The sequence below is a fragment of the Larus michahellis genome, chromosome 13 (assembly GCF_964199755.1).
Source record: "Larus michahellis chromosome 13, bLarMic1.1, whole genome shotgun sequence".
Lineage (NCBI taxonomy): Eukaryota > Metazoa > Chordata > Aves > Charadriiformes > Laridae > Larus > Larus michahellis.
In genome coordinates, this window is record NC_133908.1 from 13,666,977 (window position 1) to 13,694,162 (window position 27,186).

General features: G+C 58.0%; 1 protein-coding gene across 6 annotated transcripts; it reads left to right on the forward strand.

Annotated features, from left to right (window-relative positions):
* ACACB (acetyl-CoA carboxylase beta) lies at window positions 1–26,936 on the forward strand. 6 transcript variants are annotated; one of them, XR_012589824.1, is made up of 54 exons: window positions 1–139; window positions 620–1,047; window positions 4,378–4,510; window positions 4,973–5,111; window positions 5,405–5,514; window positions 5,693–5,774; window positions 6,231–6,329; window positions 6,648–6,757; window positions 6,982–7,092; window positions 7,275–7,484; window positions 7,742–7,912; window positions 8,217–8,378; window positions 8,621–8,784; window positions 9,253–9,403; window positions 9,483–9,586; window positions 10,238–10,319; window positions 10,874–11,019; window positions 11,097–11,247; window positions 11,400–11,534; window positions 12,065–12,211; window positions 12,329–12,517; window positions 12,903–13,003; window positions 13,089–13,177; window positions 13,259–13,383; window positions 13,802–13,915; window positions 13,998–14,111; window positions 14,501–14,590; window positions 14,696–14,814; window positions 15,070–15,207; window positions 15,676–15,775; window positions 15,866–15,973; window positions 16,163–16,219; window positions 16,627–16,668; window positions 16,746–16,961; window positions 17,062–17,217; window positions 17,805–18,008; window positions 18,512–18,667; window positions 19,055–19,177; window positions 19,398–19,667; window positions 19,995–20,092; window positions 20,261–20,381; window positions 20,586–20,696; window positions 21,241–21,384; window positions 21,468–21,588; window positions 21,754–21,850; window positions 22,042–22,138; window positions 22,383–22,518; window positions 22,843–23,020; window positions 23,097–23,257; window positions 23,476–23,588; window positions 24,269–24,423; window positions 24,689–24,859; window positions 25,237–25,373; window positions 25,503–26,936. XR_012589824.1 is itself a non-coding variant. In XM_074606970.1 (53 exons), the coding sequence occupies exons 2-53, from the start codon at window positions 629–631 to the stop codon at window positions 25,627–25,629; spliced, it is 7,143 nt and encodes a 2,380-aa protein (XP_074463071.1). In that variant the 5' UTR covers window positions 1–139; window positions 620–628; the 3' UTR covers window positions 25,630–26,936. The 6 variants fall into 6 exon arrangements, 5 of the variants coding, with proteins under 5 accessions (XP_074463071.1, XP_074463068.1, XP_074463073.1 ...); XM_074606970.1 differs by lacking the exon at window positions 23,097–23,257; XM_074606967.1 differs by lacking the exon at window positions 23,097–23,257 and having other exon boundaries at window positions 13,089–13,383.
* Window positions 26,937–27,186: the final 250 nt, after the last annotated feature.

Here is a 27,186-nt window from a genome sequence, read left to right on the forward strand (position 1 = left end):
GCCACCCAGCCCCCCCCGGCCCGGCCTGCACGGAGTGACCGGTCGAGATAAGCGTCACCGGCGGTGTCGGCATACCGGCGGTGTCGGCGTGGGCAGTCGTGACCGGCGCTTGTCGCCTCGGCGGGGGTCAGCACCCATGGTGAGTGGTATCGTCCCCCTCAGGAAGGGCCCCGGGAGCATGGTGGGGCCGCGGCTGTGTCCCTTCACGACCAGCCCCAGCTTTTCCTGCCTGTAGAGGTTTGGGGCTGGGGGTGGGGGGGGTCGGTTTGAGGGGCTGGGGTTCGGCGGGGGGGGGCGGCCTCACCACCACCCTTTGGATGCTGTGAGCAGCTGGGGAGGTGGGGGGGCCATTTTAGCCCCCGCAGGGCTGCGTGAAGGCAGAGCGGAGCTGTGCTTCCCCCACTCCCTGCCAGCACCGCTCCTGTTTTGGGGAGTAAAAATAGCTCCGGCTGAGCGTGCAGGCAGCATGACGGAGCCGGAGGGGGGGGGCCTGGCTGGGTGCTGTGGGGAGAGCACTGGGGAAGGTGCCTTGCTGTTTTGGGGGGGCTGCTCCCATCCCCTCAGGCTGGACAGCCATTGGGGGTCCTCCCTGACGGAGCGTCTCCGTGCTTCTCCCCAGGGTGGGTGAATGCTGCTGGCTGCCCTGTTCCTGCTGGTACTGGTGCGGCTCGCCTGGGTCAAAATGTCCACCCCTCGGCCCGAGGAGGAGGAGAAGCCAGAGCAGACCCCGGCGGAGCAGCCGGCGGCTCCCACCACAGCCAAGCCCCCGGCATGGCCGAACCCCCCGGCTCCCAACCTGCCACCACGATCCGGCAAGGCTGCGGTGGGGGAGCAGGAGCAAATCGCAGTGTACAACCCCGCCGCTCTCCGCCGGCCGGCCCTGGCTAAATTCGTGCTGGGCTCCTTCGAGGACAACTCCTCCGACGATGAGCTGGTGGCCACGGCTTTCAGGGTGGGCGGCCGGCGCAGCAGCCTGGTCGGGGTGGGGGGCACCGGCACCGAGCCCTCTGCCGTGACCGCCCCGCTGGAGCCCACCGCCGGCATGAGGTACGATGCATGGGGTCGGGAGCAGCGGTGGTGCAAAGGTGCCCCACGTGGGACGGGCAGATGCTTTTCATGGGTGCGTTTCTTGGGGACCCTGTTGCTAAAATCAGGGTGCATGTGCGTCTCAGAGCCCTAAATCAATGCCCCAGTTCCTCCCCCTTTGACTTGGTGCTGCGTGAAAAACCATTATAACAAGGTTAATGGCAGAAGCCTGGGAAGAGCGGATGTGTCCGAACGGTCTGTGTGACAGCAGTGCCATGTGCGCGAGTGCAGCAAGGACTGGGGCAGGGGTTGCTCCGTTACAGTGATTTTGGATGTTAAAGAACGGGGTGGAAAGCGCTTTCAGTGTGCGTGGTGTCCCTTCAAACGCGGCCCCCAGCACTGCAGCCAAATTGCCAAATCGCTCCTGTTTTCTCACAGCTTCCTCTCTCGTTTTGCTGTTTCTCTCTGTCCCCGCACCATCTCCCGGTGCTGGGAAAGGCCGTGCCTACGCACTGGCTGAGGCTGTGGCTGGCACAGGACGGGGGTGCATTGGGGAGCGGGGATTTTCTCGCGTGGCAAGACAAGATTGGGGGTGGTTGAGACGGTGAGCGTGCGGATGGGCAGCAGCTGGCGCTGCTGGTGTTTTCCCTGCGCTGGCTGTCCTGGGTGCACAGTTTGTGTGTGAGCGTTGCTGGGGGCACTTCAGGGGGTGTATGTAAACCTGCAAGCTGAGCTGAGCCGTTTGACAGGGCACCGGCACGTGCGCTCGCACACGCACTTCTGCATGCAACTGTTGCCCTGTGCCCCCAGGGCTGGATCCCACCAGGACCCACTCCTGCTGCCGCCGACACTTCGCTTCTGCTCTGCTGGGGATGCTAACATGCTCCCGGTATTGCGTGTGGGGAAACAGCGTCGCGGGAGGCGTGGGGTCCGTGGGGGTGCTTCTGTGCTGCTCCTGCCCTTCCTCTGCCCTTTCAACTCTCGCAGACAAATTATCCAAGGCAGAAAAGCAGATCTATGGTGTTTTTGCGATGAGCTGATGAAAAGTGGGTAAGCTTTTGTCCCATGGGTAGCTTCGCAGTGACTTTTGCCCAGCGCTGGCGCTGGCAGGGCCGTGGGGCAGCTCGCTGCTGCCTGCTGGCTTGTGCTGGGCAGCTTCCCGTGTGAGCACAGCTGACAGCCATTACAAATAACTGGAAACAAAGCGCTGCTGCCCAGCTCCTCCTGGCTGCTCCACTCCCGGTTAAAAATAAAAGACCTTTGGCTGCAGGGACACGTGATGAAACTTGACAGCCCAATGGTGTCTTCTTGCCTAGCTGGGGGTTTGGGCGGATTCGCGCACCGTGCTGCTGGCGGGGAATCGCTGCTGCTCATCTGCGCTTTAACACGGGGGGAATTTCCTTATGTTGCCGCCCGGGTCACGTTGCAGACACGGCTGGTGCAGTTTGCAGGGTGGGACGGGTGCGCCAGCACAGGCTTTGCGGTGGGGGCTGCGGGAGGGAAGCGGGCAGAGCGGCCGGCCCCAGCAGAGGTGGGGGATGCACCGGAGTGTGTTAAACCCAGCACCGCTCAATGCAGTGCTCCAGCTACTTGGAAAATCCCCTGAGTGGATGGAGAGACTGGGACATTTCCCAATCTCCCGGGGGGGTTTGGCACATTTTCCCTTAAAATAAATGTGCCAAGTGCTGCTTACATGAAATCAGCTCGTTTGGAGGGGGGGCTGGTCCTTCTTCCTTTGCTTATTTATAGCACATCCGTAGAATAACAATCAACAGTTCAAAATCTGGCTGAGTTACGAGGGGGGGAATGTGAACCTGGTAATTAAAATAGAAAGTTGCTTAAAACTCCAGGCAGAGCTGCGGGAAGGCAGGTGCCTGGCTGCTGGGGAGGTCCCCGCCTGCCCGCCATGGGCTGCCGGCGCTGCCAGACCCTCCTGCGCCGGCTGCCACCGTGCCAGGAGGTGGGAGGCGCGAGGGCTGCCTTATAGCACTGCTGGGGCCAGAGCCCTGCAGAGGGGCTGGTCCGGCTGTCTGACCTTCAGGGATGCACGATGGGCTGTGAAACAGGGAATAGACTCCGCAGGGCATGGAAATGCCTTCAGTGCAAAACCATGGTAGGGGTGAGTCTGGCCGGCAGCGTGGTGAGCCTGGGAAGGTGGTTTGGGGTTGTGGAGCAGGGAGCGCGGGCAGGACGGGGTCTGACGCAGCAAGGAGCTGCGGCTGCTGTCATTGCAGGCTGCGGGAGAGCAAATTCCCAAGGCAGCTGCTGGGAGCGGAGTACCACGCGCTTCGCAAGGTTTCTCGCAGAGCACTGCCTGCTCTTTGCTCCCCCTTTGGTAACCCTAGCACAGCTCGGGGGGGTCTTGTGGGGGCACCTCTGGCCGTGCCCCTCGGTGCTCGTGCCACGGGGTTTGGAGGCAGCGATGCTGCTTACATGGAGGCACAGAGCTCTGTGCCATCCTGTGTACCCATTGATTTTCCTGCCACCCACACCACCCAGACAGGCTGCTCAGGGCATCTCTGGGCATGTGGGGGATAGATACAGCTCTGACATGGGGTTTGGTGTGAACTGGGAGCTCCGGGGGCTTTGCAGGAGACCTTGGTCACTGCAAAGGGGCATTTGTACATGTGTCGTTCCTGGAAGTGGGAGGGAGGGTCTGCGCTTGGTGCCGTGTTTCGACCCCCTGGAAGTCTTGCTATTCCTTGGTCCTCAGAGCACATCATGACGTGTTTCCACCTCCAGCCGGGCTGGGCGCCGTTAGCAGTGCAGAAGCAGGCACGGCCATGCTGCGGTGGTAGCAGCGCTCTGGCCACAAGCATGCTTCCAAAAACCCTGAGCAGCTCTCTGCTCCCGGAGATGCAAACCCCGGAGATTTTGTCTGGTGTAGCAGGGTCTCAGTCCAGCCCCTGTGGCTGCAAATCTGCTTGTCGTGGTGTTTGAATCAATGTGGTCCCACAGCTCCTTGGAGGGGTGTTTGAATTGCGAAACGCGCTCTGTTCACCCCGAATTGCTTGCTCTGTGTAACTCAGCCAAAACCAGTTTTCCTCTGCAGTGTTGCAGCAGGTGTTAAATGTCCCTGGAGAGATTCCGGTGCACAACAGGGAGGTGGTAGCAAGGAAAGTGAATCCCAATGTTCCCTGCGTGTATCAGCAGGGTGAAAGGTTTTATTGCCTTCCTCGGAAAAAAACGTGGAGGGGGCAAAGTCTGGTCTCCGCTGCTGCAGGCGGCCGGGCTCTCAGCAGATCCGACCCCCCGGTGAAGCCCCAGCCAGCAGCAGTGCGCTCCTCGTGCCTGGTGAGGGTTTGCTTGTGTGGCTACGAGCTCACTGACGGCCATCCCGTCCCACTGCAGGCCTAGCATGTCCGGGCTGCACCTGGCAAAGAAGGGCCGCGAGCACAGGAAGATGGATCTGCAACGGGACTTCACCGTCGCCTCAACAGCAGAGTTCGTCACCCGCTTTGGGGGCACCCGTGTCATCGAGAAGGTCTTTCCCCCTACACCCCTACCTTTGCCCGGGTGATGGGCCATTGCTTTTCACAGCGGCATCCTCAGGTGTTGCCCAAGTCTCCCGTGCCTGTCAGGCTCAATCCAACGGCAGCTCGGAGCAGCCCAGAGCTGTTCATCCCTCAGCTTCACCCACCCTCGCGGACTGGGAGAGGGAAACCCTCACAATGCTGTCCTTGCACTGCATCTGCTTGCAGTGGCTTTGTGTGGCTGGCACAAACGAAGGCCAAAGTCCTGTCCTTCATTAGCCACAGTGCCAGGCATCAAAGCTGCTGTTAAGGAGCCTCCTGCTCTGCCGTCGTGTACAACCGGCCGTTGCAAAGTACCTGTGTTAGCACGGTCACCCTGCTTGGCTCACTGCCTGCACCCAGCCCTTGCCTTTACGCTGCTCCTGCAACAGGGAGAAGCTTCAGCCTGACACCCCGTGTCCCTGTCCCCCCAGGTCCTCATCGCCAACAACGGCATCGCTGCCGTGAAGTGCATGCGCTCCATCCGCCGGTGGGCCTACGAGATGTTCCGAAATGAGCGTGCCATTCGGTTCGTGGTGATGGTCACCCCTGAAGACCTCAAGGCTAATGCGGGTAATTCCTAGAAGCATCCCAGAGAGGGATGTTCCCCACCCTGGGACCAAGCTGGGGCAGCCCTTTCCTTCTCCCCCCGCTGCTGCCTGGGACATGGGAGGCTCTGCACAGCCTGGGGTCACACATTTTTCTTCCTTTCCTTCTCTGCAGCCAGATCTGGGAGTAAATAATTCCCTCCCCCCGCCCCAGCCTCCCTGGGATTGGGGATTTGGGGAGGGGGTGCAAGGGGCAGCATGCGAGTGGGGTGTGGCTTGGGGGACTGGCTCCCACTGCCGCAATGTCCTGTCTTTCAGAGTACATCAAAATGGCAGATCACTACGTGCCCGTCCCCGGGGGGGCCAACAACAACAACTACGCCAACGTGGAGCTGATCGTGGACATTTCCAAACGGATCCCAGTCCAGGTAGCAGCCACTCATGGGCCTCCCACCTCTTTGCTGAGGGAAGTGGATGGGGAAGAAGGGGCATTCAGAAACGGAGTGACATCCCTCCATGTGGAGGAGCCAGGCACGATGCTGTAGGCGATGGGAAGGCGCCAGCACAGGGAGGTAACGGCTTGCACTGCTCCTTCTCTTGCACCAGGCGGTGTGGGCTGGCTGGGGACATGCCTCAGAAAACCCCAAGCTGCCAGAGCTGCTGCAGAAAAATGGAATAGCTTTCCTAGGTAAGGTCTTGCCGCCTTCCCTGTGCCAGAGGCAGCAGCGGGCACTGGGCTAGTGTGTGCACGCATGCTCACTCCCCAGGGACACTGCACTGGGCAATGCCTGTTTCATGCGTCTGCCATGTCCACCCTGCGGTGTGGCAGTCCCCAGGGCAGTTTCCTGGAGCTGTCCCAGCAATCCTACTCTTTTCTGGGTTTGCCCTTCATGGAGGAATGTTGGGTGGGAGCAGACCTCGTGGGCTTCCCAGCCAAGGGACAGCCTGGGCTCCCCCTTGGAGAAGGGCTGAGGTCCATCCTGAACTGGGCAGTGGCTTTGGGGGGGTTTCGCGTGCCCCTGCTCTTTGCAGAAGGGCTGGTGGTGTTGGCTCGGTGGGCAGCAGCTTTCTGCAGCACCCGAGCGATGGGGCCAGGCTAACTGGCCAGGCTGGCCCAGCTCACCCTTTGCCTCCCTGTTTGAAGGTCCCCCCAGTGATGCCATGTGGGCACTTGGGGACAAAGTCGCCTCCACCATTGTGGCTCAGACAGTCCAGATCCCCACGCTGCCATGGAGTGGGAGCGGTAAGTGCCTCCTCCCCAGCCCCACACACCCTCACTCCTCCCCCATTTCTCTCCTCGCTGTCTCCCCTTCTCCCCCAAAGCAAGCACCGGGACTGGGGTCTCTGGCTCATCTGGCCGCAGGGTGACTGCAGATATCGGGGACCCCACTGCAGCTGAGCAGCTGCTGGTTTGGGCAGAGGGGTTTTTGGAGATAGGGTGCATGGAAGCAGGGAAAATGGCGTGTGCCACCATGGGGACCTCGGCTCCCCTGGGCACAGGCAGCATGCCACCGCAGCCATGCCACCCTGGCAGTGACCATAGCCCTGTCCGTGCCTGCAGGTCTGGTGGCCCAGTGGTCTGAGGAGGACCAGAAGCATCAGCAGACAATCAGCATCCCCCTTGAGACGTACGCACAGGGCTGTGTGAAGGACGTGGAGGAAGGCCTGGAGGTAAAGCTGAGCCCATGGGCAGCTCCTTGTCTCTTGTCCACCATTATTTCTCTCTGGACCTTTTTTGGGATCCCAGCACATGTGACAGCAGTTCTTCCCTCTGCACAGATGCAGCTTGGGGCAATCCTACTTGGGGCTGCATGGGGCTGGGGCAGAGTGGGCTGTTGAGGTGATGGATCGGGGTCCAAAGCACTCTGGTCACCCCAGTCCTTGTCCCCCATCAGGTGGCCAAGAAGATTGGCTACCCGCTGATGATCAAGGCAGCAGAAGGCGGTGGGGGCAAAGGCATCCGAAAAGTGGAGGCAGCAGAGGAATTTGGCACCTGCTTCCGGCAGGTGAGAGGTGCCCAGCACCCCCATCCCTGTCCCCATCCCATCCCATCCTGGGGCACACAGCAGGGTCCTGCTCCCACCCCAGGTGTCTCATGCTTCCCGCCTGCGCTCAACACAGGTCCTGCCTCTGTCTTGGGGTGAATTTGGGGGGATGGTGCCAGAGCATGACCTCTCCCCTGCTGCAGGTTCAGGCGGAGGCGCCTGGGTCCCCCGTCTTCCTGATGAAGCTGGCGCAGCACGCACGGCACCTGGAGGTGCAGGTGCTGGCCGATGAGTACGGCAACGCCATCTCCCTCTTCGGTCGCGACTGCTCCATCCAGCGCCGGCACCAAAAGATCATTGAAGAGGCGCCCACCACCATTGCGGCACCCTCTGTCATCGAGGTGATGGAGCAGGTGGGTGTCCCTGGTCTTAGGGCAGCACAAGGGTTTGGTGAGAAACTGGTCTGATTCTTGCTGGGTTTATTGTGGGTTTTGGCACCTAAGGCTCCTAGGGAAGGGAAGGACCCCCCGCGCTGAACAGGGAGCCCCAGAGCTGCCTGTCTCCTTGGTCCATGCAAGGACACTGCTGCCATTTTGCTTGTGACACCTTGACTCTGCTGCAGTGAATAGAAGGTCATTACTCCCCACGGTGGTTTCACCCTCTCCTGCAGTGCGCGGTCCGCCTGGCCCAGATGGTGGGCTATGTGAGCACGGGCACCGTGGAGTACCTCTACAGCGAGGATGGGAGCTTCCACTTCCTCGAGCTGAACCCACGCCTGCAGGTGGAGCACCCTTGCACAGAGATGATCGCAGATGTGAACCTCCCTGCTGCCCAGCTGCAGGTACCTGAGCATACACGGGCGACTTTGCGAGGTGTGTTAGATGAAGGAATTTTGTAATTTAGGAAGAAGTGCTAAGCTAGAGTCTGACATAGGGAAGCTGTCCCATATACCAGTGTGTAAGGTGCAGGAAGAGGCAATGTAGCATCCCTCCTTCATGTCTGGCTCCCCGCCGGGAGCAGCTGCTTGCAGTGTGGTGTCCCTTCCCCTTGCTCTTCATTCAAACCATCTGTCGATGTCTCCCAGTTGTAATTTTGATGCTAAAGTCTTCTTGCGGCAGCTTAAGTCCTCCTTGTTTCTCGTGCAGATTGCAATGGGCATCCCCTTGCACAGGATAAAAGACATCCGGGTGCTGTACGGAGAGAGCCCCTGGGGCGATACACCCATCTGCTTCCACAGCCCCACCAACACCCCCGTGCCCAGGGGCCATGTCATCGCTGCCCGGATCACCAGTGAGAACCCCGAGGAGGTGAGCTGAGGGGACGGGCTCTCATGCACCAGCCCCACGCGTGGGGACGGGGGGACCCTGCCACTCTCAGGGTTGAGCTGGGCACAGTCCTCCCCAGCCAGACAATGTTTGTGGGCGTTGAACCCATGGGATCGGTGAGACCCATGTGCAGACTGAGAAATGACACAGGGGTTCCCCTTCTGTTTACACTGTATGAGTCTCAAGCCTGGTTTCTCTGTGTCTTCTGCACTGTCTTCGCTCAGGGTTTCAAGCCCAGCTCGGGGACAGTGCAGGAGCTGAACTTCCGCAGCAGCAAGAACGTCTGGGGGTACTTCAGCGTGGCAGCGGCCGGGGGGCTGCACGAGTTTGCCGATTCTCAGTTCGGGCACTGCTTCTCGTGGGGAGAGAACCGGGAGGAGGCTATCTCGTGAGTGTGGCAGGACGGGCTGGAGAGCGGGTGTCCTCGGGAAGACTCGCAATTGGTGCATGAGCCAGGAAAAGTGGCTTTTATCTGAGAGGACCAGACTGGTGCCGCTGTGCTGAGCAGCTCGTTCGTGCTGCAGAGACTGTCTGGCCAAAGCCCAGGTTTTCAGACTGCGGTGGTGCTACGGCCCCATTTCATCAACCCGATCCTTAAAGACACGTTGCAGTGATCTGCTATGCATGTGCTTAGTGACAGTGAGCAGCAGCATTCATTCAGTAATTAAGCAACATGTAACAAGCTTGTCTTGGGTATTTAAGTGTTTTATTAAGTCAATGCTGACTATGGGGCTGTTTCATCCAGGCATGAGGGCACCCAGGGCTGAGGAGCTCATCACCCCCGTCCCTGGTTTCCTCTATTGAAAGCCAAGCACCGCCTCATTGGGCATTAATGAAGGGTTTTGCTCTCTAAAAGGAACATGGTGGTTGCCCTGAAAGAGCTGTCTATCCGCGGGGATTTCCGGACCACAGTGGAGTATCTGATTAAGCTGCTGGAGACAGAGAGCTTCCAGAACAACGAGATAGACACTGGCTGGCTGGACCATCTCATTGCCGAGAAAGTGCAGGTGAAGGAGACTGACCCCTTGGGTGCACCGTTCCCCTTCTGGTGTAAGACCCAAACCCTGTAATTTTTGTGCCCTACAGGCAGAGAAGCCGGACACGATGCTGGGTGTCGTCTGCGGTGCCCTGAACGTCGCAGATGCTGCCTTCAGGACATGCATGACTGACTTCCTGCACTCGCTGGAGAGGTGCGGAGCAGGGGCTGCCCAACAGGGGCTCTGCCATGGACACAGGGGACACAGGGAGTGTATGGCCTAAAGGGCGTCTCTCAGCAGCCCGTGTGGCGCCTGCAAGCATGGAGACACGAGTGTTGCTTTCCCAGGGCCATCTTCCTTCTCATTTTTGCTGCAAAAATATTGCAAAACTGGAAGGAGTAGCACTGCAACAGCCTTGGAAACGGGTATCTGCTGTGACTCACGGCTCTGGCTTTTTGGCTATTGCTTTATCTGCACAGGGGAAAAAGCTTCACATGGTTGGGAAAACAGCTTTCAAGGGAAAGTGGCTTGGCTGAATGCAGCTTGTTTTTGGTTTTGCACTTGAATGTCAAGGTTATTCCCCCAGCCTTGGAGGACGCCTGGGGCTCTCCCCTGCACCCTTATCGGAGCGTGTTTTGCCAGTGTCTGGCCCGCCTCCGGTTGCATTTTTACAAGGTGCTCACGTGGGTCATTTAAAGCAGATGCTTTTTCCCTTCAGTCACCTTCGTGCCCTCCCACAGTGAGCTCGGAAGGGGCCACACGGCTTGACGCCAGCAGCACCGCTGACATCTCACACAATTGGCTCCCTGCCGGCGCGCGAGGCAAGCCATACTTGTGGTGCCTGACCCACCCGTTGTGTTTCAGGGGGCAGGTGCTGCCAGCAGCCTCCTTGCTGAACATCGTCGACGTGGAGCTCATCTATGAGGGCATGAAGTACGTTCTCCAGGTGAGGGCTGGGCCACGCTCCTCCTGAACTGGCCACAGCGCTGCTCGTGGGGACAGGGATGTGTGCTCCTGTCCAGAAGGAGAAAGGTGCAATAAATAAGAGGTTGCCCTTTAAAAACACGCAACATAAAGATGAGGTTAACAACCTCATTCTAATGAGGTTGTATTAATAATCTCATTTTAACTAGACAGACATTTTCATACATCCTGTTGCCCTGAGTTTAATAAAGGACCTCCTTTTCTTGCTTTTAAACCCAATTAGTTGAACTTCATGCAAAAAGCTCCCTACTCACAATGAAAGCAGCAGGTGAGCCATGAGTTAAACCAGCTCCGGGCTGCGAGTTGAACCGGCTTTTTGCTGCAGCCTGAGGTTGCTGCCTCCTGCCCTCCCCGGCACAGCCCCGTCCTGTGGCAGCATGCTGCTCCTGCACCAGCCCTTGCGCTGAGCATGGGGAGATGTTCCTCATCCCCCACCATTCCCACCAGCCCCCAGAAAGACCACTGCATGCGTTTTAGGGGATTGCACTGAGGACTCTCCCCGTCTGCCGCCCACAGGTTGCTCGCCAGTCCCTGACGACGTACGTCATCATCATGAACCGCACTCACATAGAGATAGACGTGCACCGGCTGAACGACGGTGGGCTGCTGCTCTCCTATGACGGCAACAGCTACACCACCTACATGAAGGAGGAGATTGACAGGTACCTCCCCACTGGGCCCCCGCTGACTCTCCCCGCTGACTGGCAGCCAGTTGGTGAGACCTTTCCCTCTCCTTAAGATACCGGATCACCATCGGCAACAAAACATGTGACTTTGAGAAGGAGAAGGACCCGACGGTGCTGCGCTCACCCTCCGCGGGCAAGCTGCTGCAGTACACGGTGGACGATGGTGGCCACGTGGCCGAGGGGAATGTTTTTGCAGAGATCGAGGTGAGTTTTGCAGCACAGCCTGGAGGAGCCCCACTCCTGCAGCTCTTGCGTGTGGCAAAGATCGAACCCACCAATGCTGCCATTGTGCCCAAGGCACTTGGCAGCATGTGGGCGCTGCTCATTCGGTGACCGTTTCACCCATCCTCTCCCAGGTGATGAAGATCATCATGACGCTGACGGTGGAGGAGTCTGGGCGGGTGCACTATGTCAAGCGGCCGGGTGCGCTGCTGGAGGCAGGCTGCGTCATAGCCCGGCTCGAGCTGGATGATCCCACCAAAGTGAAACCTGTGAGTCTGCCAGAGACCGACCACGCTGCTGTCCCCTCCCATCCGCTTCCAAATGGCCTCCCATGGGGCACCGGGAATGCTTGCTAGGGGACAGAGCAGAGGAGCCACCCTGGCTGGGGCATCAGCAGGGATGTGTCCCTGTCCCAGAAAGGGGATGTACCCTCATGGCCATGCCGCACCTCCCAGCTGGCTGTGCTGGGGCTTGAGTGGCTGCTCTGCATGCCATGGCGCTCCTCTGCATGAGTATCCCATGCCCGCTTGCTCAGCGTGCAGAAGAATCCCATGCAGGTTTGTAGCGTACCTGTAGCTCTCTGTTTACATTTCTGGTTTTTCTGCATTGTTTTCCCGATGGGGCACTGGCAGAGACGTGACACTGAATGTTGTGTGCTTCGTCTGGATCTAACCAGCAGCAGATGCTGGAGGTGTCATGCTGGTTTCTCTGGGGCTTTTGAGGCAGCTGCAGTTCTTGGGGGGCCCGATCCCACATCAGCGAGGACCTGGGCCAGCCCACCTCTCTCTGCTCTCTCCAGGCACAGCCGTTCACGGGGGGGCTCCCAGCCCAGCAGACCCTCCCCATCACCGGTGAGAAGCAGCACCAGGTTCTCCGCAATGTACTGGACAATCTCACCAACGTCATGAACGGGTACTGCCTACCCGAGCCCTACTTCAGCACCAAGGTGGGTGCTGGTGGCAAAGGCAGTCCAGGTGTCCTGCCCCGTTGCCTTGTGTTTGCCGTGATGGCAAGACAGGCAGCGCCGGTGGGTGCAGGCAGCACCAGCTTCTGCTCCCCACAGGTGAAGGATTGGGTGGCGCAATTGATGAAGACACTGCGGGACCCCTCCCTGCCCCTCCTGGAGCTGCAGGAGATCATGACAAGCATTTCGGGAAGAATCCCCCTGCCCGTGGAGAAGTCCATCCGGAAGGTGATGGCGCAGTATGCCAGCAACATCACCTCCGTGCTCTGCCGCTTCCCCAGCCAGCAGGTGAGTGGTGCGGGGGCTGCACTCCCCACCTTGGCCTTCGCTTCCTTTTTAGCTAGAGCTACTTAGGAGTTTTTGCCTGAATTTGTCCTGCCAGGAGATAATATAAAAAATTAAATGAGTGAGGGTAATATTTGTGGTCTTATGCTCGTGTTTTTATATTTGTGGTTTTGTATTTGTGGTTTTATATTCGTGCTTTTATATTTATATTTCTCTATTTGTGTTTATACATTTATTTGTCATTTTGCATTTTTCACTTGAGGGGAAAAAAAAAACAAACAAAAGGCTCTGTGTGCAGCAGCGCTGTCTCCAGGCAAGCTGGGGAGCCAGCAGCCCTGCGGCCACACCAGCCCTGAGCTGCACCGGACCCTGTGCCCTCTCCCCACAGATCGCCAATGTGCTGGACACCCACGCGGCCACGCTGCAGAGGAAGGCTGAGCGGGAGGTCTTCTTCATGAACACACAGAGCGTGGTGCAGCTGGTGCAGAGGTGAGCCCCGCACTGTCCGAGACCCACCCTGGTCTCCCCCACCACTGCCACCTCCTTGCAGCATGCTGGGCCCTCTGCTCCCCAGGTACCGCAGCGGCATCCGGGGCTACATGAAGGCAGTGGTGCTGGACCTGCTGAGACGCTACCTGCAAGTGGAGACACAGTTCCAGCACGGTGAGGGCTTGGGGGCTTTCTGGGGGACTCTGCAGGGCTCTCTGGAGGGGTCTGCGGGGCTCACCATGCTCTGCCCCACAGCTCACTATGACAAGTGCGTCATCAGCCTGCGGGAGCAGTGCAAACCTGACATGACCCCCGTGCTGGAGAGCATCTTCTCTCACGCCCAGGTGGCGAAGAAGAACCTGCTGGTGACCATGTTAATTGTGAGTACAGCCCACACCCCGAGACACCAGAAGTAAAGGCTCATGGCAGAGAAAAGCCCATAAGCCGAGGCAAGCTCTGCGTCACTGCAGGATGGGACATGGCTGCGGGTGACTGTCACAGCCCTGTGCTTTCCCCTTGAAAACAAGTGGACACCTGAGAAACCGCTTTTCCAATCCTCCGTTTAATGCTTCCCCAGGGTTTGGGTTTTGCATTCAAGCACCCATGGCTGCCTCATTAGGGGGACTTTATCTCCCCTCTGCAGCTTTGCATTGTTGCACTTGGTTCAAAGAGCAGCGTTTTCCCCATTTTAGTGCCCCAGGTCTCGTCCCTGTTGCCCATGTGGGGCGAGGGGCACAAGATGAAGCTGATCCGCAGCGAGGCGGCCTGAGCCAAGCCGTGGCGGTGCATGTGTTGCAGGACCAACTATGCGGCCGTGACCCCACACTGACAGATGAGCTGACGGCCATCCTCAACGAGCTGACGCAGCTCAGCAAGACCGAGCACTCCAAGGTGGCACTGAGAGCTCGACAGGTCAGCGAGCACCACGCTGTGCCCTCCCCGCCCCTGTCCCCGTCCCTGTCTCCCATGCCCCCAGCTGTCTCTCCCCTTGCAGGTGCTCATCGCCTCTCACCTGCCCTCCTACGAGCTGCGGCACAATCAGGTGGAGTCCATCTTCCTCTCTGCTATCGACATGTACGGACACGAGTACTGCCCTGAAAACCTGAAGGTTGGGAATTGCACGTTTTTCCGCAGAGGGAATTTGGGTAGCTTCGGTGAGGAGGTCTGGCTGCAAGTGGCTTAGTCTTAAAAATAGCCATAAAAGCAATCAAAGCCTTCTGCAGTGTCAGTGCCTCTACAGAGCAGAGGAGGGGGTGCACCCATTGCTGCTGGTCCCTGTCCCCTGCTCCTCACCCCATTTGGAAGGGGACTGACATGGGGATCCATGTCTGGGTCTGGTGGTGTCCCCATGGTGGGCTGGGCGTCCCATGGCACTCCAGTGGCCGGTCCTGCACAACCCCACATTGAGGGACCCCTCTGGAAGGTGCCTCCCCCATCCTGTGATGGGGCAAGGGGGTCACGCTTCATCCTGCCCTAAATTTTACTTTCTCCCCCCAGAAACTGATCCTCTCAGAAACCACCATCTTCGACGTGCTTCCCATCTTCTTCTACCACACCAACCAGGTGGTGCGCATGGCAGCGCTGGAGGTGAGGGCTGGGGGCGCCACAGGGGCACGTGAGTTCTGAGCAGCGGCGTGGATGTTTGCGGTGGCAGGAGGGGCACAGTGGTACCTCCTGCCATCCCCCTCCCAGGTGTACGTGCGGCGCGGGTACATCGCCTACGAGCTGAACAGCCTGCAGCACCGGCAGCTCTCAGATGGCACCTGCCTGGTGGAGTTCCAGTTCATGCTGCCCTTCTCCCACCCAAACAGGTATGGGGGCCCCTGCATGCCTGTCCTGCTCCCCTGGTCATGGTCCTTATTGCAAAGCTGTTGGGTTTGTATTGTCTCCTCCCTGCAAAAGGTGGGGACCCTCAGTGGGAGCTGCCTGCCATGCTCTCCCTTTGCCAGTGGACCAGGATACAACCCCTCCGAGTCAGGGTCCCATGTGGGACCTGCGTGGTCCTTGTTGGACCCAGGAGTGGTGCCTCCACCCATGGCTGATGGCTGCCTTGCTTCTGTATGCAGGATGTCTGTCCCCATCAGCATCTCCAACCCTGACCTGGCCCGGCACAGCACTGAGCTCTTCATGGACAGTGGCTTTTCTCCCCTGAGCCAGCGGATGGGAGCTATGGTGGCCTTCGACAGATTCGAGGACTTCACGAGGTAGGGCTGCAGGGACATGCCTGGCCGGTCATGCACGTGCCTTTTGGGTGCTGCTGCAGTTGTTAGACAGCAAAAGTGGGTGGAAGAGCCAAAGCTGGTGGCGTCTGGACAGTGCTCAGGGCAGCTCCTGTTCCTCCCACAGCTAGAGGTTGGGACCAAGTGGTATTTTCAATCCAACAGTTACCTGGTGGGGACATGACACGTCATGTGGGGACATGTGGAGCCTGGGGGGAGCTTGTCTGGCATGGGTTAAGCATCTTTGCACATTAACACAGCAGTGCCAAGAGCTGGGTTTCATGAGCTGTGGCTTTGCCATGAGCTGGTGGAGCCCAGCTGAGCTGGCACATGTTCCCAGGCTGCTACGCTGATACCTGCATCCCTGCCAAAGCAGGTCTCTGGTGCCTACCCCTCGGGCAGGGGGTGGGCTCCACACGCTGACTCATCATCCCATCCCCGCTGTTTGGGCAGGAACTTCGATGAAGTGATCTCGTGCTTTGCTGACCCGCCTTCAGAGAGCACACTCTTCAGCGAAGCACGAGCCACCATCTACGAGGAGGAGGATGCCAAGGTGGGCATGGTGGCATTGCTGTCTCCCCAGGCGGTGCTGGGATGGCAGTAGTGATGCTGGTCAGGCTTGACTGGGTTGTTTTGTTGCCAGAACATCCGTGAGGAGCCAATCCACATCCTCAACATTGCGCTCCGCTGGGCTGAACATGTGGAGGATGAGAAGCTGGTGCCCATCTTCAGAGCCTTTGCCCAGTCCAAGGTTTGTTTCTGGAGCTGGACCCCCTTTTTGCAGACCCCACAAGCTGGGGCACAATATGCCAAGGTGCCTCATCCCCGTGCGACGCTTCCCAAAATACTGCACCGTGTGTCAGCCACTTGGGTTTTGTTTGCTCCGTCAGTGGAGATGTTTAAGCTCTCCTGACTGGTGGACCCTTCTGTTTCCATTTAGAAAAACATCCTTGTTGACTGTGGTCTCCGAAGAATCACGTTTCTCATTGCCCAGCAGGTGAGTGCAGACTGAGCTGACAATGGGCAGAGTGACTTTAAACACATCGTGCTTCTGCCTCCCCAAAACCCCTAGAAAAGTCTGTAAGTACCTTATTCACGGAACATTGCATGATGGATCTACTGTGCATCAGGAGCTGGGAATTAATTAATGAGGGATTCAATGAGTGATTTATCTCCTGCATTATCCTTTATACTGCTGACATCTCCAATAATGTGTGGTTCCTGTGTGGCTACTCCATGGCTTTAGGTTGTCTTTAAAAGGCATTGATTAATCCCAGCTCTTTTCCCTTTGGGGGAGGAGGAAGCCTGCAAGGTTTTTTCTTTTCAATGGATTCACTGAAAATCAGAAAAATCCTCTGTGTGCCATGATTATTCACATTGAGTTTTCTCTCCCCTTTGCTCTAGAGAGAATTCCCAAAGTTTTTCACGTTCAGAGCGAGGGACGAGGTAAGAGCTGTGGTAAAAGCAAGGCCTGGCTAACGCCAGCTGGCCGGTCGCTCGCTCACCCCTCCGCACCTCACCAGTTTGCAGAGGACCGCATCTACCGGCACCTGGAGCCGGCACTGGCCTTCCAGCTGGAGCTGAGCCGCATGCGCAACTTCGACCTGACGGCCATTCCCTGCGCCAACCACAAGATGCACCTCTACGTGGGGGCTGCCAAGGTGCAGGCGGGCACCGAGGCCACCGACTACCGCTTCTTCATCCGCGCCATCGTGCGCCACTCGGACCTCATCACCAAGGCAAGGCAGCGCCGGGTGCCCGGGGGGTGCAGGCAGAGGTGGGCGCGTTTTGGGTGCAGGGGTTGCTCCAGCAGCCCCTAAGCCACCTGGTGAACCGCAGGAGGCTTCCTTCGAGTACCTGCAGAACGAGGGTGAGCGGCTGCTCCTGGAGGCAATGGACGAGCTGGAGGTGGCCTTCAACAACACCACCGTCCGCACCGACTGCAACCACATCTTCCTCAACTTTGTCCCGACGGTTGTCATGGACCCCTCCAAGGTGTGTTTCTCGGTGACCTGCTGATCTGGGGATGGAGGCTGCGTCATCCCCCACGCTCGGTACTGCACTGTGGATGGGCTGGCACCCCTCACACCGGCTATCAGACCTGTTCCCATCCACTGCCCCCCCAAGCCTGGCTGGGGCATGGATTCAGCAGCCCCAGAGGCTCCTGAAGCTTAATTTCTGTGCCAGACCTTCGGTGTGGGTTGTTTGCTGGGGAGGTGCTGAGATTTCGCACTTTGCAATGAACTGGGGCTTTTTGCACTGACTGGGACAAGTGGGCGGTTTGCTGAAGGATGTAGGGGTGAGTGGCAGGTTCTTCCCCTGGGCACCACATGGTCTGAGGGAGGGGGGCTGTGTCTGTTCAGGGACGTGTGGGACATCATCTTTCCTTCTCCCCAGTAGAGAGGCTGGATGGCAGGACCAGCCCCTAGGGATGGAGGCATGGAGAGAGGGAAGGGGCTTGGCCAAAGCAAATCTGTTTGAGGTGGAGATGCAGTGGGGCTGCTCCAGCCTTGGCATTGTGCGCTCGAGGACAGTGGTGTCCCCAGGGCCACGGACCCATCCCTGTGCTGTGCCCCACCCAGATCGAGGAGTCAGTGCGGTCCATGGTGATGCGCTATGGCAGCCGCCTCTGGAAGCTGCGGGTTCTGCAGGCTGAGGTGAAGATCAACATCCGCCTGACACCCACTGCCACCGCCATCCCCATCCGCCTCTTCCTGACCAACGAGTCCGGCTACTACCTGGACATCAGCCTCTACAAGGAAGTGAGGGACCCCGGCACTGGCAGTGTGAGTAACCGCAGGCTTGAGCAGCTGTTGACTATGGCGAAGCTTTGGGGTGGTTTCTGCAAAAATCCTCATGCGCCTGCAATGCTGGTCTGTCCCAGAGGCCCCAGGACTGTGCAGCAGCGTTCCCAGGGCTGACCCGGTTTTATTCCCCTCTGTGCTGCATCCAGTTGGGCACCTTGGGGTGATGCTTTGCTCCAAAATGGTGCTGAGCCCCAGGGGTGTTGCTGGTGCGTTGTCAGGCAGGTTTCAGACTGGGAGGTGAAGGTCAGTGTTAGGGTGTTACTGGTACTTGCAGCACAGCAGTGTTGCACTCTGTCCCCTCAATAGCAAAGAATGGGGTGGGAGATCGTGGGTTTTGGTTCAGTAGAGCCACGGCACAAGCGTCTTGGCCATGCAAAGCTCAGCAGCGCTCCAGCCCTGCGGGGCTCTTGCACCTTAGCATTGCAGAGAGGACTCTCCTGCACGCCGATGAAAGGCAGCCAACGCTCTGCCCTTCGCTCCAGATCATGTTTCAGTCTTATGGGGACAAGCAAGGGCCGCAGCATGGGATGCTCATCAACACCCCCTACGTCACCAAAGACCTGCTTCAGGCCAAGCGGTTCCAGGCGCAGTCCTTGGGCACGACCTACGTGTATGACTTCCCCGAGATGATCAGACAGGTGAGGCCGCCTGAGCAGAAAGAGCCTCCAAATTAATACATTTTCTTTTCTTCCCCACCCTCTCCAGTATTCCCATCTGGGGAAATCTCCTCTCCCCTGAGCTGGCAAATGAGAAAAAGAAAAGAGCCCAAGGCCCAACATTTTTAGTTATATTAAGCATTTCTAAATGGATTCCTAGCTCTTGCAAGTTGCTGTAATTGCACTCATGGATGATGTGAACCAGAAAGCCCTGTGCAAGGAGGTCTGCAGGAGGGTGGGGGCTCTAACAAAGTTTTGCTCACCCCAAGTCCCAGCAAGCTGCAGGAGCGTGCATCTGTGCTTGGCGATAGCCTCGGAGCTGCCGCAACCCCAGGCTTTCAGCTTATCCTGTGTGCCGTGTCTCTGCAGGCTCTCCTCAAGCTGTGGGGCTCCTCGGAGCTGTACCCCAAGGACGTCCTGACGTACACTGAGCTGGTGCTGGACTCACAGGGGCACCTGGTGCAGATGAACAGGGTCCCTGGAGGGAACGAGGTAACAGGAGATGATTTGGAAACTGGGCGAGAGAGCGGGGCAGGGCCAAGCTGTGCTGCGGCAAGAGGGAATGGCTGGTGGCTTCCCCAGTCTGGCTGTGTTTAAAGCCCAGGGGATGCTCCTCAAGCAAGCGTTTTGTCTGACAGCTAATGCAGTCTCCAGCTCTGACCCCATTTCTCTGGAAGAGCCTGCCCTGTGACCTTGTGCTGTTTTGGGGCAGGTGGGGATGGTTGCTTTCAAAATGAAGCTGAAGACACCCGAGTATCCAAAAGGCCGGGAAATCGTGCTCATCTGCAATGACATCACACACAAGATCGGCTCCTTTGGGCCGGAGGAGGACCTGGTCTTCCTGCGGGCCTCAGAGCTGGCACGGGCCGAAGGCATCCCCCGAATCTACATTGCTGCCAACAGCGGTGCCCGCATTGGCTTTGCCGACGAGATAAAGCACATGTTCCAGGTGGCCTGGGTAGACCCTGAGGATCCCTACAAGGTGTGTGGGCACCTCCCCTCCTGCCATCACAGAAAACAACAGAGAACTGATTTGGGGAAGGAAGGACCAGAGCTAAACTGGGAGATAAAACCGTGGGATGAGTGCTGGGGGGTGAGCCCCCACCTGCACCCAGTGCCACAGGGATGGTTCCCTCCACTTTCCCCTGCTGGGGGGAGATAAAGGTGCCTGTGCAGGCATGGCTGCTCTGGCCAGCCCTGGTCTCTGAGCCGCTGTTGATGCATGGGTTGGGTTTGGAGAAGGTCTGTGTCCCACGTGAGCATGTGCATGGGGGGCTCCACAACTCATCCTCCTCCTCTTTGTTTCCAGGGGTTCAAGTATCTGTACCTGACTCCTCAGGACTACACAAGGATCAGCGCCCTGAACTCGGTGCACTGTGAGCACGTGGAGGAAGGGGGCGAGTCCAGGTGAGCCCCGCTGTCCCATGGGGCACAGAGAGCTGCCCCGAGCCTTGCCCAGCATCTGCGCTGGGATGCTGCTCCCGCATCCTGGCTCAGCATCCTGCCAGACACATCACACAGGTGGGTGCTTCCCCCTGTCCTGCCCGCTCCACCATGGCTCTGTCTTTCCTGCAGGTACGTCCTTCTGGACATCATTGGGAAGGACAATGGATTTGGGGTAGAAAACCTGAGAGCTGCCGGTACCATCGCTGGGGAGTCCTCTCGAGCTTACGATGAAATAGTGACCATCAGCATGGTACAGCGGTGGGCCCTTCCCCTGCTCTGCTCCTCCCCTCTCTCCTATTTGCTTTTAAAGTCACCCTGAGGGGAATAACAAGATGCAACAATCGACTTGGAGTAACTCCTGCAGAGCCAGGGAGCATCATTCTCTTGATGCTTGCGGACTATGCTGCAGCCTTGTCTCCCCAGTAAACCCGCGTGTCCTTCTGTATGTGCCCAGGTGACCTGTCGTGCCATCGGGATCGGTGCCTACCTGGTGAGGCTGGGCCAACGCGTTATCCAGGTGGAGAACTCCCATATCATCCTCACCGGCGTCACGGCTCTCAATAAGGTACTGTGCTCCGGCTGCGTGTCCTCCCCCGGCACTGTCCCTCATGCCACTGCATGCGTGGGCTCCTTATCTGTCCTGTGGGAAGAGGTGGCATTTCCCTGTGTGTCACCTCACGGGACCTGTCTGGAGGAGCTGCAGGGGAACTGCAGCTGGGCTTGTCTCACTGAGAACTGAGAGGATGCCACCCCGCAGCTGTTTGGTGTTGCTTTAGGGGCCAGTTCTGGTCCTTCGCTCCTGGGGCAGGGTGGGATGGCAGAACTGCCATGGGGACTGTTGAGCTCCGGTGCCAGGGGCAGGACCCATCTCTGGGCAGAATCACACTGGTTTGGGCTGATTTGAAACCTGCTTAGCTAAACCGATGCACTTGTCTAAAGCAGGATCCCTTTGCTTTACTGCAAACAGCCTGGTAGACAGAGCTGGAAATTCAGCCTCAAACCAGAGGGAACGTGCCTGTACAGAGGTTTGACTTAACAAACAGAGCAAGGAAGAGCAGCTCCTGTGTTAGCAGAGACCGATCCGTGTTTCTGTTAATCGTTCTGGCTAGGTATTAGGACGTGAGGTTTACACATCCAATAACCAGCTGGGAGGCGTGCAGGTCATGCACAATAATGGCGTTTCCCATGTCACCGTCCCGGATGACTTTGAGGGGGTCTACACCATCCTACAGTGGCTCTCGTACTTACCCAAGGTAGGAGGGTGCTGCAGGGTGCTGGTGTGGGGTGTTCCCCTATATCTGGCTAGTGACCTGCCCTTTGGGGCACTCCTTTGCAGGATAACCAGAGCCCGGTGCCTGTCACTCCCATAAGTGACCCTATTGAAAGAGAAATCGATTTTGTCCCTTCCAAAGTCCCCTACGACCCCAGGTGGATGCTGGCAGGGAGACCCCATCCAAGTAAGTGAGGGTAGCCCGAGACCTTGGCAGCAATGCTCCCGAATGTGTCTTGTAGCTGCAAACCCCCCATTCTGGTGCGGAAGGTGCTTTTTGCTGTGGGTCAGTGCTCAGGGAACTCTTCAGTGCTCACCGTTGCGACTCTCTGCTTCCTCCTGTGCTCTGCAGCTCTCAAGGGGACCTGGCAGAGTGGCTTCTTCGACCAGGGCAGCTTCCTGGAGATCATGAGGCCATGGGCTCAGACAGTTGTGGTTGGTAGAGCAAGGTACTGCCGGGAGCAGGAGATGGAATACCAGGGCAGAGAGTGATGGGAGGAGGTTGCGTGCACGGTCAAGCACACTCAAGCCCTGGCCATGGCACTGCTTTTGGGATGGTGGTGGTGGGAACCTCCGGTGGGGCTGGGGTGCAATGTGGAGGGGAACTGGCATCTGCTGAGGTCACCCTGCCTTACTGCAGGCTGGGAGGTCTCCCAGTGGGTGTCATCGCTGTTGAAACCCGCACCGTGGAGGTGACGATACCTGCGGATCCTGCCAACCCGGACTCGGAGGCGAAGGTGTGTGGGGAGACCTTAGTGTGGCTGAGTGGCAGCCGGGAGGAGGCCGGAAGGGAGAGCAGGGAAAAAGCTTAGCATAATTCTTTGCCATGTCTTGATTTCCTTAAAGACTGGTGAAATCAAGGGTGCTTGGTCAGTTTGTTTTCTTCCAGCTCTTGCACACCACGTGCTACCAACCTGCCAGCACGGTGTGCCAAGAAGCACCGGCACCAGTCTCAGCACTGCTGCTTGCCACCTTTTGCAGATCATCCAGCAGGCTGGGCAGGTCTGGTTTCCGGATTCTGCTTTTAAAACGGCCCAGGCTATTCGGGACTTCAACCGGGAGCATCTCCCGCTGATGATCTTTGCCAACTGGCGAGGCTTCTCCAGTGGCATGAAAGGTACCCGCGCTTGGGGTGCCCAGATCCCCGTGCTGTGTCATGCTGCTGGCACTCCTGCCCCCCCATGGGGCCCTGGGATGACCCAGCCTACCAGGGTGCTGCCTGCACCACTCTGGGCTGTGGGGTTGTGCTGAGGAGGTGATGGGGCATCACCAGGACCCAGCTCCTAGGGCTTGGTGGCTTCCTGCTGGGATGGTTTTGTGGTGCTTATTTGGTTGAGAGACAATGGAGGAGGTGGCTTTGGGCAGCCAGGAGGAGGCAAGGGGCAATAGCCTGGCCCACAGCAGTCGGGGCACCCAGCCACTGAGTCCCTTTGGCTTTCAGACATGTATGACCAAATGCTGAAGTTCGGCGCCTTCATTGTCGATAGCCTCCGGGATTTTAAGCAGCCCGTCCTGGTCTACATCCCACCACATGCGGAGCTGCGGGGAGGCTCCTGGGTAGTCATCGACTCCACCATCAATCCCCTGTACGTGGAACTCTACGCAGACAAGGAGAGCAGGTCAGCGTCCAAAATACATGTGCATCCTCCGCAGCCCACGTGCAGAGAAATGAGAGCCGGTTCATGTGATCTGCAGAGTCGTAGTCACGCTGGCAGAGACCTCCTGTCACTTGAGATGTGTATTTTTTACCCATGAGGTAATCAAAGCCATCAGCTAAAAGTTCCAGGGCTCTTACAGAGAGCAGCGTGGCAGGTATCCCCTTGGGGATATCCTTCTGCGTCCGGCGAAGGCTGTGGGTGAGTAAAACGTGCTCCTGGGGGTCAGGAGGCCTTTTCTGTAACCTGAATTAATGCGCACTGGAGCTAGCTGTAAGGAGTGGGAGGGTAGACAAGAATCCCAGACTGGAAACAAAACCCAAAACAAACAAAAGGTTTTCTCTCTCCCTAATTCTTAGAAGAGAGAGTTGCCTGAACCTCTTGTCCCAGGCCCCTGCTTTACTAAACTCTCCTTCCAGGGGAGGCATTTTGGAGCCTGGAGGAACCGTGGAGATCAAGTTCAGAAAGAAAGATTTGGTGAAGACCATGAGAAGGATCGATACGGTCTATGCCAAGCTCGTTGAGCAGCTGGGTAAGGGAGGGGCGTTTCAGATTGTGGGTAGCGGTAGCGGTAAGTTAAAACAGGAGGGTCAAACACCATGGTGGGAACCATCGGAAAATCTTTTAGTGTTCCTCTGTGAAAATTCTTTATGGCTTTTCTGATGGTGGAGCCTGCCAAGGGGATGTGGTGGCACTTTAAACACCCATATCTCCTTGGGGATCTGTAAATGGTGCTGGACTTTTCTCCCATGCTTTGAGATGAAGAATGGCACCGGCCATGCTGAACGAGCACCTAATGAGACAACACATAGTCATTACGGAGCCACGCAGAAGTTGCCTTTAATGCACGGGGTCTCCTTTCACCCTGTGATCGGCTCCTGCCTGCAGCGGATGGAGGGGCTGCGTTGAGAGGTCCTTGCCCCCATGCCCCTCCACCCTGCTGAAACATGGTCCCACAAAGTCCTTGGAAACACCACCTCCCACCTCTCTTGTGGCAGGCGCTAAACACAGTGTGGCCCCTTCGGTGGCCATGGCCTTCTCTGGCTGGGCTCTGGGCAGGGGTGTAAGTGTGTCACAGCAAAGGGACATGACACTGGGTGTCCTGTTTGCTGGTGGGGGTGGCTCAGGTAGGAGCGCAGAGCAGAGCTCAGACCCCTCAGTGGCCCATCACAGAGGTGGTGGGTGGGCTGCTCAGCACAGCGTGTCCCACAGGGACCCCCGAGCTGTCTGCAGTGCAGCGCAAGGAGCTGGAGAAGCAGCTGAAGGCCCGGGAGGACCTCCTCCTGCCCATGTACTACCAGGTGGCCGTGCACTTCGCTGACCTGCACGACACCCCGGGCCGCATGCAGGAGAAAGGCGTCATCACGGTGAGCCAGGGCATCGGCGGCAGTGGGAGGGGGCTCAGCGCAGGGGGGTTTGCAGTGACGGCATGAAGATGGGAAGCAGAGTCCCCTCCCGGGGACCTGGGCTGCAGCCCAATGGGCCGTTCCTGCCTCGAGTCCTGCTCTCTGCTCCAGCCCAGCAGAGCTGCCTTCAAACCTGCTGGTGCGAGCCGTGAGCAAGCAGTTGCTGCATGTCAGCTCCTTGTCTTTTGTGCAAAGGTGAACCTGGGCTGTGTCCTTGTTTCTGCAGGACATCTTGGAGTGGAAGAACGCCCGGTCCTTCCTCTACTGGCGGCTGCGACGACTCCTGCTGGAGGAGGTGGTGAAGGCAGAGGTCCTGAAGGCGAACAGCGAGCTGAGCCACATCCACATCCAGTCCATGCTGCGGCGCTGGTTCATGGAGACAGAAGGAGCTGAGAAGGTACCCCCAGCCCCAGCTTCCCAAGGTGTCCCTGCGGCCAGGGGGGTCCCAAGGGCTGTGACTTTGCTCTCCTGTTGCTCGGCCATTTCAGTGGTGCCTCGAGGGTTTAAACGTGCGATGGGGATTACCACTTTGTAGCCTGTGCCAGGGTGGGCAGCCGAGCAGCCCTGAGCCTGGGGCTGCCTCTTCAAATTTGTGACCTCAGCTGGATGCTCATCTTCAGTGGTAGCAAGGTGGCCCCTGAATAAACATTTTCCACTGTCAGATAAGGCTTTCCAGGGCAGAAGTGAAACTTGGGGTCTTTGCATTCGAGCTGCTCTCAAATGCAGGTGCCGTGACACGCGCCTCACCAGATCGCTCCTGTGCTTGCCCCGCAGGGCTACCTCTGGGACAACAACCAGGTGGTGGTGGAGTGGCTGGAGAAGCACATGCAAGAGGACGACGGCACCCAGTCGGCCATCCGGGAGAATATCAAGTACCTGAAGCGGGACTATGTGCTCAAGCACATCCGGAGGTGAGTGGCTGCAGGACTCCTGATGCAAAGGGCGATGCTGTCCCCTGGGTTGGGGACAGACGGTGGTAGGGACGAGGCAGTTCTTGCTTCGGCGCCCAAGGCAGCTGCCCTCTCCCATCTGCCTTGCAGCTTGGTCCAAGCCAACCCCGAGGTGGCCGTGGACTGCATCATCCAGATGGCTCAGCACATCACTCGCACGCAAAAGGCCCAGGTTGCCCGTCTCCTGTCGACGGTGGATAATGACAGCCCATCTTGAGCCAGTGGCAGGTGGCATGCAGGGCGATCGCCGTGGGGCAGGAGGGGCATGGGGACATGCTGCTTCTCAGAGGCCAGACCTCACCTCCCCACCTGGTTCATCAGCCTTCGAACTGAAGCCTTGGCTCTCACTCATGTGCCTAGATAAAGGATGCCAGTGTTTGTATTTTAAGCCATGAAGATGGTCTCTCCATCCGTGCAAAGGTCCCTCTGGCACTGGGGGTGTTCGTCAGAGGGGCGCCTTGACGGAAGATAGACTTGTCCCAAGCCAAGTCTGGAGTCTGGACCTGGTGCAGAAGTTGGTTTTAAAAGGAATTTAAAATCTTTTACTGTGTTTTAGTTGGCCTTAGTCTTTAAAAAAAGCACCAGTGTCAGACGCGTCTCTTGATAGTGGACAGAGCTGGAAGTACAAACCGACTGGCCCAGGCACCACGGAGGAGCGGGACAAAGGAGGAGGTCCCCATATGGCCGTGTTGAGGCTGACGAGGCACCAGCACAAGGAGATGTAAACCCTGCTTAAGAAGCAGTCTCAAACCGATGTTTTATAATAAACTCAGGAACTGTGAGGAATGATTTGTCTCATCCTTCCCCTTGTTGGGGAGCGATCAGTGTATGTGACTATGAGTAGCTGATGGCCCAGAAAAGACATCAGCGAGCCCTGCTGGGAGCTGTTGCAGCGGGGACGTCAACAAATCCACTACAGTTTGACTGACCCAACTGTTCCTCTCACCCATCTCTGGTCCTTTCTGGCTCCTGCCACAGCTCCTTCGGGTGTTTTCAGCCTGCGGCTCCTGCAGAGGACAGAGAGGAGGGAGGACACAGCTCCAGGTGCTCCTGCCCCAGCAACCCGGTTCCTCCGTTGATGCACAGGAGCCAGGGTGAGCTCTCCGTCTCCTCGGACCTGTACCTTGCTTCTCGGGTGGCCTTTAAGCAGCTTGGTTCATGGAGGGCAAACTTGAATCTGTGCTTTCCAGTGCCTCTGGCTGTGCGGGTGCATCATTTCACCAGCACAAGTTTAGCTTTGGCTCGCAAAGGTGGAGGCGACGGAAGGTGGGACACCTGGTTCAAGTGCAGTGCTGGTGTTGCCGTGGTGTGGAGGTGTTGGACACCTCCTCGGTCATGCCTGGGCTGGGGACTCCCAGGTCTGCGGGGAGGTCTCCCTGTCCAGGGGGTAGGGGATGGAAAGGGCCTTATGAGATGCTTGCTGCTTTGAAAGGTGTCCCTGCACTTTGTCGGGGAAGGGGGTGCCGATGCTCTCCGTACGGGAGCCAAACCACCAGCAATAAAGTGAGCACAGTTCTCAAGGAAGTTTTCCTGAGCTCCGTTTCTTTTGTCATTGTGTAAACGCGGCGGATCTGAGCTGGGGCCGGTGCCCCAGGGGCTGTGCAGCCCCTTCCCTGCGGCACAGAAACTGCTTTCGTACAGAGCAGCTCGTAGCATCCCTCCCACGAACCTGCACCAGAGCTCTTCCACGCTTTTAGCTATGGAGATTTTCAGGAATAGGTTGACAGAACGGAAAAAAGAGCTCACACAGTAAATACCTGTAAACTCTTATTCT

Coding starts and splice junctions, on each gene's coding strand:
- ACACB (XM_074606967.1), top strand. CDS start 629: ATGCTGCTGGCTGCCCTGTTCCTGCTGGTACTGGTGCGGCTCGCCTGG. Junction 13,916..13,997: donor TGGCACTGAGAGCTCGACAG/GTCAGCGAGCAC, acceptor CTCCCCTTGCAG/GTGCTCATCGCCTCTCACCT. Junction 17,218..17,804: donor TTGTCATGGACCCCTCCAAG/GTGTGTTTCTCG, acceptor TGCCCCACCCAG/ATCGAGGAGTCAGTGCGGTC.